The following is a 9,827-nucleotide window of genomic DNA, read 5'->3' as shown; positions in this document are numbered from 1 at the left end:
CACAGTGAATATAGTTCCAAATGTGATTTGCTGTAAGACACAGGTGACTCTGTTAGGATGGCCAATGAAGAAAAAGGAGCACAGAAAACAGATCATGAGTGACATGAGCAACACGTAGCTGAGGATTCTGTTATTGGCTTTTACAATAGGAGTATCATGGTGCTTCACAAAGACACAAAGTGCCACAGCTGTGAATGCAGAGAACAAGAAGGCCATTGAGGCAAGTGCCATCCCCAAGGGGTCTTCATAGCTTAGAAAGGTGACTCCTTTCTGAATGCATTTGTTTCGTTTAGTGTTGGCATACTGGTATTCAGGACAATTCACACATTGATCCATATCTGATATCCAAAGAAAGTTTTGTTAGTGCTGCTTTTAGAAATTTTTACTGAAAGGTATTTCAAGTAAGAATGTTGAAAGAAGCCTTGTAATGCTGTCTCTCATGCTGAGGATGTAATTTGAAGGATATTGCTGAACACAATTGCTTTCAATTCATAGTGTTCATAACGTTTTAAGGGAAATAAAACCAAGCAATTATTTCTTTGTCTTTTTAAATTTTGATTATATCATTTAAAATATTATCAGAAAGCAAAGATTTCTGAAGGCGTTTTTTTGGTTCTATCTTGATATAAAGTAGATTACTTAAATCAGATAAGATACATTCATAAACCACAATGAGGTAGGGTAAATACAAATCGCCACACTGATTGTTTTCTGAGATCATTGACTATTCGATAAATTTACCCTCTATGTCACATTGTGTCTCTGACTTCTACTTGGACAAGATCTTTATTAGCTACACAAGAATTCACTAGCCTAAATGAAATAAAAGTTCTGATTATTGTTCATTATATGCACTAATATTAGCACTGAGGGAAAAAATTCTTCTCTAAATACTTCGTATAAACACATCCTTCACTTTAATTCCTACTTCATTTNGAATGCTGAGAACTTTCCTCATGGCCTCATCTCCATTTTTATAAAACTCAGTGTCTGTGAATGTACTCAGGCATGAAATCAGTATGGACAAATAGAATAAGCAATAGAACAGAGGAATCCTCAAGCCAGGGTGGTAACCCAGGTAGCTTCTGTTAAGCAATAGTACACCATTCATAAGTATTAATCCACAAGATGATAACAATATCAACTGTATTTGTAATTGTACTTAGTTTTCATGTCATTTCGTAAAATGTTAATGAGCTTCCTTGGTTTCCAGAATTCTTTTCTACAATGATGTATTTGTGGAGAGCTATTATTTGATAAGTCGCCTAACTTCCTTAGAAAGTGTATTAGCTATAAGTAGAATACTTTGCTCTACCAGAGAACCTGTTTTCAAACACCAGCACCCATGACAACTATCTCACAAGTGCATGTAAATGTAACTACAGGGGCTATTATTTGCTCATATGTGTACCTGTACATGTGTTAACAAATTAAAGTAACAAAAATATTATACGGATTTTTGGATGAAAATTTGATGTTTATTCTTATTTGATTTTTGACATCTAAACCAATTTCAGTAGGACCTCTTCCAAATAGGTGGATTGGTTCGACTACATGCGTCTTGGTAATAAATTCAAATTGAAAGTTTTAGCAACAAATGATTGAACTGATGAACCATCTCACAGACATATATCTTAAGAACTTAATTCAATATGTAGAATGAAAGTCAACATAATTTGAAAGCTAACCATAAGCTTTTTGCATTTTGCAAACCCTAAATTATTATTATAATAATGAGTGTGATATGCAATATAATAAATATGATTCTTGTTGTATATAGCACATGATTGGTCAACTCTTATCCACTACTTCTTGGATTCATATTATATCTGGCTTTGAATATGGCCCTCTAAATATTATATACATAGCATTTTCTCATAAATTTGCAAATACTTTTGTCTTCTCTATTAATTGAACAGTGAACATGGGTTTTGTATCTCGCTGTCTCATGATCTAGTCTAGTAAAGTATATATTATAGTTGCTTCTTCAGGGTTCCAATATGTACATAAGGTACAAAATCATATTTAGGTCATATATTTTCATAAAATAAGACTAAATTTATATACACAAAACTATGACTATAAACCAATGTTCATGTATTTTTATAATAGACTGCTTATTTGGAAAATCTTGTCCAGAATACCTTCAAATTGCAGTTACATTTTCTGAACTATTTCTTTGTGAAATGTAATCTACCATGAATTTGCAAAGAGTCAACATGGAGGTCAAGGCACAAGGTATGTTTATTTGTTTTTGCAAAATTTTGTTAATGATTTTTATATCTGCAATTAGTAAATTTGGAGAAATGATATATTTTATATTTACAGTTGCCTTTTAATTGACTTTTTCATCCAAGTGTGGTACAAGAGGAATCCATACATGCAGGACTTATCAGAGCAGAAAATACTCACTTGTCTCATTAGAAATTTCATTTTCATGGCAAGGGCTGCAAACAAAGCAGCAGGCTGCCATTCCCTCCTTCCAGAATCTTCTGAATCCAGGACTACAATCTGTACTACACAGAGAAGATGGCATCTGTGAGAAAATTAAACACATGCTGATAATGAGTTTTATACATTTCTCTTATATTTTATATTAGTACATTAAGATTTCAATAAGCTCATTTTATGTACAAAAACTAATTGACATTTCACTCTGTCCAGTGTTTAATGACCAGCTATAAATGTTGGAAATGCATTGAAGAAGTGTGGAATAATTTCTGAGTGTCTAGTAATTCAGGCAAAATAGCTCATATTGATCTGTGTGCAAAAACTACAGATATTGCAACCTGAAATTTTTTAGTTCATTATTTTCAATTTTGCACTAAGTGCTGTAAATGGAAGAAACTTTCATTGAGATATTTTCTCAGACAATACTAGTTCCTCAGATCTTTGAAGAATTTTCTTAAATGGTAATTGACATAGGTTTGCCCATCTCACTGTGGGTAGTTGAGCCAGTAAGCTGTGTTCTTTTAAGATCTATGCATTAGTTCCAGTTTCCTGATATCCACACTTGACTTTCTATGACAATAAGCCATATTGCAAATTACCTCTTCCTATTCTCTTGACCTATGTTCAAAGTTTTATTGAAGCAACAGTGATACAAGTTAGTATTTGAAAAAAAATGAAACAGAAAAGTATGTCTATAAGTCACAAATAACAAATATGACCTTGAATAAATTACCATTGCAAACATGAGAAACTGTACATAATAAAATAGTGGAATATGCAGACAGTGGTTTAATATGGTTGGAAAAGATAAACAAATCTGTAGGGACCTTGAATATGTAGTGTTTCATGAAGTCAAAATATTCTCCAGTGGCTGAAATACTGAAAAAAGCTGGATAAAAACTAGATTGTTTAAAGTTATTTGAGGATTTGAAGAATTTTTCCTATGTTTTGAATTTATTGAAACAAGGTCTTACCATGAAATACCAGTAGACTAATACTCTGAATCAAGATCAGAGTACATTTTCTCCATTTCCCCCCAACATTTTCTTTAACTTTATGTTAACATTTTGTGATGTTTTAAAGACTAGAGCTAGAGCTAGAGTAAGGAAAATGTGCTTACTTTTATACTTTATGTTAATTTATTTTAACATAGTGTCCCCATATCAAACATTATTGGTTTAGACTCACAATATAGTGTACACTTACAAGAAACCAGCAGAGATTTTAAGATCTCTCCCTCTAAAGTGCTTGGAAAAATACATGAACCACAAAAAACCCTGACATTATTTCTGAATTTCATGGATAATTTTCTCTTCATGTATTGTACCAATGTCACTATTTTGGGGAAAGAAAATATTCTAATATCAATATGTGTTCCTTTTGTTCTATCACTTGTTTTGTTTCTTTACCTCTGAGTGAATGTTGGACTTTGTTAAGAGCCATTTCTGAACTTTTCTGGAAAATACTGTACTTCTATAATGTGTGGTGTATTACACTTAATTGAACTGTATATTTTGAACTAGGCTTGAATCCCTGGTAAAAAATCTCCCTGAGAGGAAAAGAAGAGGGAGAGAAGAAAATATAAGGAAATAATAAGGTATATGAAAAGATGGAGAGCTATACAGATGGTCAAGACATTGAACAAAAGTGTGTAGCAATCAGGGAAGGGGAACTGTGGGTAGCAACCAGAAAGTCCCAGATACCAGGAAATCAAGAGCCTCCCAGAAATCCACAGGAATGTCATTAGCTGAAGTACACCAAGAGTGGTGAGGGAGAACATGTGGAGACCATATCCAGAGATTAGGCATGGCGCCTCAGTTGAAGAATGGGGACACACAACTGTCTCCAAAATTTTAACACAGAATTGCTTCTATCTGAAGGAAATACAGGGACAATGACTAGAGCAGAGACTGAAAGAAAGGTCACACAGAGACAGCCCTACCTGGAGATATATCCCTCATGCAGAAAGCAAACCCAGACATGTTATAGACATATATTATATTCATACCACTGACATGCTTATTCAAAATTGTTAACCTAAATTTATACCATGAATAGAGCTATAAAATACTAATTTTCACCACTATATTATTTAAACATGAATACTAATGTGTTCATTTGCTCACAATTAAGATAAACATCTATAACAAAACTAAAGATAACCTTTTCTTAAAGCATATCTCTAATAAAATATGACCTGAAAGAGAAAATCCAAGAATAAAGCACTGCATAAGATGGCCTGATAAAAACTGTGGCATGCTTCAGACAGTAAATGCTCAGATTAAAAGCTCTGAAGGCCTGGAAAATGAAAGTATTTCAAAAGATAATTCTCTGTTACTTCATTGCCTGGAGTAGGTCATGCATTCATTTTTAAATGGAAGAAATAAGGAAAGAGGTAGGATATAAAATCGAAAATGAACCCTGATAATAATACTAGGTTTTATGTTTGTTTGCTTGTTTCTAGACTCCATTACAAAGTATTCCATTTGCATGTTAAGAATATGATTGCAAAATGATGCTTTATAGGTCAATACCATGTGCCACATGGACACATATGAGGGGTATCTCCCCCCCCTCTCTCTCTCTTATGGTCAAGTAGGAATTGCTTAATTATGTTATAATTAGCACAACTCCAAAAATATTCATTTTCTAACTGAATGAATAGACAGTTGACAAAAATCCAAAGTAGGAAAAGAATTAGCAATCCAGGAGAATCAGCACCTGTGGAGGAGAATTAACTCTGATACGTTTGCAAGCAAAACTGAGAATTGGTCTGATACCAGAAACCTCAGGAAATCCTGTCTACAATATGTGGAATAGTCAAGTGGAAGCAATGAGTTGGCCCAATTTGGCCAAAAATGTCAATGTGGCTTTATTTTCACACTTATCCTCCCTAGGCCTGAGGACATTCAGTTTAAATTAGATTAATTTCCAGATAGTGCAACAGAAGTTTTCTGGGTTACAAAAATTTGTCCACTGTGCTTAGCACTTGGGGATTTTTTATGGATAATTAGTAATAAAAGAAGATACCAAGAGTATTTGACTACCAGAGTTTTGTTTGGGCTGGCATTGAAAAGGGGAGTCTATTTCAGGGTTTTTATATAGAATTTGCATTGACAGATAACATCATTGTGTCCCAGAAATCCTTTTACAGTTCAATGTTAACAGTATATAGGAGTTTCTTATTATACTTATTCCACATGAACATGTTGAATAATTGGCTTCAAAAACTCTAGATATTCTGATTATAGAATTTAAAGTTTGAATTATCATTTCAAAAATAAATATTCTAAGTACTGAAAAGGGGAATCTATCACTCAATTGTCTATCACTACAACATGCTTCAATCACTACTAGTCAATATATAAGATATGAAGTAGGATTTCCTGGTCCTTTCACCTAGTTCAATTTTAAATGTGTAGTTACCATAGTGTGTTGTGAAAATTTTGTCTTCTTATGATGTCTTAGTTTTTCTGAAATATTTTTTATTTTATTATTCTCCCACAAAATCCTATTATGTTCTAATGAGAGACAGAAAGTGAATCTGATGGAACTGGCAGTTGTGGAGGGGGGCAGGATAGGAGTATTAACTATGATATAGTTGCAAGTAAAACTGAGATTGGTCACATTCCAAAAGGTGGATGGGAAACTGTATTTAGGATATATTATGTGAAAATATTAAGCCATTTTCAATACATAAAAAACCCAATTTCAAAAAAATTCACACTTTTCTCAAAGAATAATCTTTCTGTAGTGTGTAGTGTTCTTTTGGAAGGTGTTATTGTCAAGAACTATACCATACACATCCATCAAAGGTGTTATTATTGAACTTCCTTTATCCCTCTTATAACATTTTATAATGTTTTCCTCAATTTTATTATAAAGAAAAGTTCTCTCTCAGTATATGAATTTGTCCCCCACTCTCTGAAGGCAGCTAAGAAATGTCTTAAAAAAACAGGATTGTTGTCTTTCATTTCATTTAGAGAAAGTTAACAAAAATAATCAATTATAATGGAAAGTTATTTGATGCTTTTGAGTGGTTCCTGTTATTGCTGTATTTGAGGTGTATTAAAAGCTATTTCTTTATCTGTTGTTCTAGTGCTGTCTATATGTCCTGTTGAAGTTCTGTTCATCTTAATTAAAGTGAAGGGGTTCTTCAAATTTATTAAAAAATATATATTTCTGTGAATATGAATCTCTGTAATTGTGTTCATTATTGAAGGTAGAAAGTGTCCTAATATTATATGGGAAGACAGTTTTTGATATGATGACAAGGGTTATCAATTATGACTCTTAGTGTTTCATAGCTGTAAAATTAGTCTCTCTCCAATCAACATCTGTTCTAGAAGTTTAAGTTAATGGCAGATATTAGTGAGTAATAACAACAATAATAGGAAGAAAATTCTGTTACTTTAAAGGAAAGAATATAAACCACTTGCGAAGAACAGTTTTGTATTCATTAAATTGCAGAAAATGGTGATGATATGTCAAAGATAGAATTTATGCATGTTTCAATCTTCAAAGAATTGGTAAAAATGTCAAAAATGATAAAAAGAAACAACACAGGAACCTAGAAATTGGATCCTGATTTAACAAATTTTACATTTCAACATGTTATCATGTATCTACTTGAAAATGTTTACTGTTGTGTATTGTACATCAGTAAGTTAGTACACACTCACCTTTCTACTTCCTGTGGCCAGTTCAATCATGTCTCCATATAAGTGAAAGTGTTGTCCATGTGGAAAATATGGGATGAACTTTCCTAATTTCACCTTAATCCCAAGGTGTTGTGAGATATTCCCAAAGTGAAAAATGTCATAATCTTCCTGCAGTATTACTCTATGTTTCATAATCACTTTGTCCCCAAGAGGATTAGTGAAGTGGGTCTTTCTCAGAAAAGAGTTTATCTAAAAGACAATATTGTACTGTAATGTATACACCATTCCTTAAAGACATAAAATGTATTCTGATTTTATAGTAAAGGCACTACATTTAAAGAATGAAAGATAGAAAGCCAATAAATGCAAAAGGATAAATGAAGCTATCATAATATTCCAAGAATTCCCAATAATGTAAGGGGTATGGTGACATCTGGGTGCTCTCTAAAAAACCACAAATTTTCTTTGATAAACTGTGACTTCTTTTACCAATCACATTTATGATAGTGACTAGAGTTTCTTTTTCTTTAGGAAAAATGTTCAGAAACTTAACTATTTTGGAAAATATTTCCTATTTCAGTAATGTGGGCATCAGAGAGACCAAAAACAGTTACACGATTGAAGACATAGAAATATAATCCAATAAAAGGTACTCTACCAACAAGCAGTGAGAAATTGCTCCTTTCCCATTGTCTATTGCCTGATTATCAACCTGTTGCAGATTTGTCTCATGGAGTGCATGGGCCATGGCATACACAGCATTATATATGTTTTGACTACCATCACTAAAAGTTATGTCAAATTTCTGTTCCATTAGCCATTGCAATGATGAATTAGATGAATAATTCATCAGTAATTTACAATTACATGTTAAAGCTTCACAGTTAAAGTACTTCCACTCTGGAATTGCTAGATATAAATCAGTTCTTTTGAGATGGCACAATGATTGCACAAACTTTTTAAAGCCAGGTATCTCACGATGGTGGTGTAGAAAAGTAAAAGTCCCATAGAATGTGCCATGAGTTAAGTCTTTCTTACTGGTAGGGAAATTCATTTGTACTGTGGTGATCCATATTCTCTTTATAACTGTAGATTCCCACATTCTGAAGCTCAATTCAATATTACTGTGTGTTTCCCCATAAATGATAATAACATTTGTGGATGACATTACAATTTGTTTATACTTCATTTCAGTTTTTTGATAGAATGAAATCTCATCGACTGGTACCATGTTCACAAAAGCAAAGCAAATTTCCTTGTTTTCACTCTCTTTTTCCAACTCCGAGAGAAATTGTTTGCCTTGCTCATCAACAGGGATGACAAGGCCAACCCATTTCCAGTGGAAGAAAAGTATGAAGGAAACAATTGCCAATGCTAGAGATGTGTCCCTTGGGGCCATCTGATAGAGATAGGGATATTGTTCATCATCACTGAACATGGAATGGAAAGGTCCATAGGTAAGATGAAGGAACTACAACACAAAGAACAGCATGAGGTGTGGTACCCTAAAGAAGCCAGTAATCATATTTACCTGCAAGAGTTAATTATCTATGACATTTCCTCTTTTCTCTGATTCAAATCAGCAAATGTAGAAGCCTGGCATATCCACTTCAAGGAGAAACAGCAAGCATAGCTGTTTGACAAAGAATTATTTCCTTACAATAATAACTGCTATTCTGTCTTTCAGTTTTAGTCATGGATATTTCTGTTTTCAATGTTTGGAGGGATTTTAATGTATTTACATCTTGGTGATATTTTATTAATATTTTTTCAAAAGTCATTTATTCCTTAATCCAGAAATACAATGAAGGTTTACCAGAAAATTTCTATACATAATACTGCTTTAGATTTTAGGAAAAAAATATCTTGCTCTACTTGAAAGTATTCCTTGTATTCTATAGGTTGTGACTCACATAAAGATGTCAGAGAATTCCTTTTTAGGATAAGGCTCCAAAATATTCTGGGAATATCTGATTTTGTGCCTCTTCAAGAAGCAGATAATCAGAACAAATAAATTTTAAAAGGTAAACAATGTTTGGCAGCTTAAAATGTTAGCAGCAATTCAAATAAAAAAAAAAAACGTATCCTACTAAGTACCCTGGTAATGATGTGGCAAAATATATAGGACTCAGAAGTTGAATATCTTGAGGAAAATATATAGAAACAAAATTATATTGAATTGAGTTATCTCTTGCATACAAAGTATATGATAATGATAGACTAATAATCATGTGGAAAAATATGAAAGAACAAATTATTGGAAATACATAACTACTCTTTCTTAGAAAAGTTCACTTGTGAAGTTCTCTTATAACTTATCATAAGGGAAAAAAAAAGAAAACCAAGGTAAAACAGAGCAATTAGTTTTTGTAAAGATATGACAAAACATTTACATCATTAAAGAAAAAGACTGATAATAACTAAGACAGTATGCTGTTGAAATTTTTTCCCATAGTGTCTAATGAAAATTGTCACTATGGTTCTTAATGGTTAGTCATAAATTCACTGGTAGTAAAATGTCTAACTCCACAGACTTGATTGGAGGTTTTCATCCACTCTAATGCCACTGAAATGTCAAAAGAGCCCAGGCTAAGAATGGTCAACCATGCCTTTGCAAAAAATACACCAGATATATAAAAGTTGGCTTATAGAGGGAATGTTTGTAAAATATACTTCTGTTCCACCATAGCTTGTCACTGGTGACTACACTTATAA

The 9,827-nt window shown here is 32.7% G+C and overlaps 1 protein-coding gene across 1 annotated transcript in view; it reads right to left on the bottom strand.

Annotated features, from left to right (window-relative positions):
- LOC110314662 (vomeronasal type-2 receptor 116-like) overlaps positions 1–9,827 on the bottom strand; it is a 17,316-nt gene that overhangs the window by 1,517 nt on the left and 5,972 nt on the right. The window contains exons 3-6 of the mRNA XM_021188916.1: positions 7,771–8,583; positions 7,134–7,361; positions 2,413–2,536; positions 4–188 (exon numbers count right to left, since the gene is read on the bottom strand). Coding sequence (XP_021044575.1) covers positions 4–188; positions 2,413–2,536; positions 7,134–7,361; positions 7,771–8,583 — 1,350 coding nt within the window. The remainder of the gene's footprint in view (positions 1–3; positions 189–2,412; positions 2,537–7,133; positions 7,362–7,770; positions 8,584–9,827) is intronic.

Source organism: Mus pahari, unplaced genomic scaffold, assembly GCF_900095145.1.
Source record: "Mus pahari unplaced genomic scaffold, PAHARI_EIJ_v1.1 scaffold_7960_1, whole genome shotgun sequence".
Classification (NCBI taxonomy): Eukaryota; Metazoa; Chordata; class Mammalia; order Rodentia; family Muridae; genus Mus; species Mus pahari.
The sequence above is the reverse complement of the archived record's forward strand: the minus strand, read 5'-3'. Positions and strand labels throughout refer to the sequence as shown.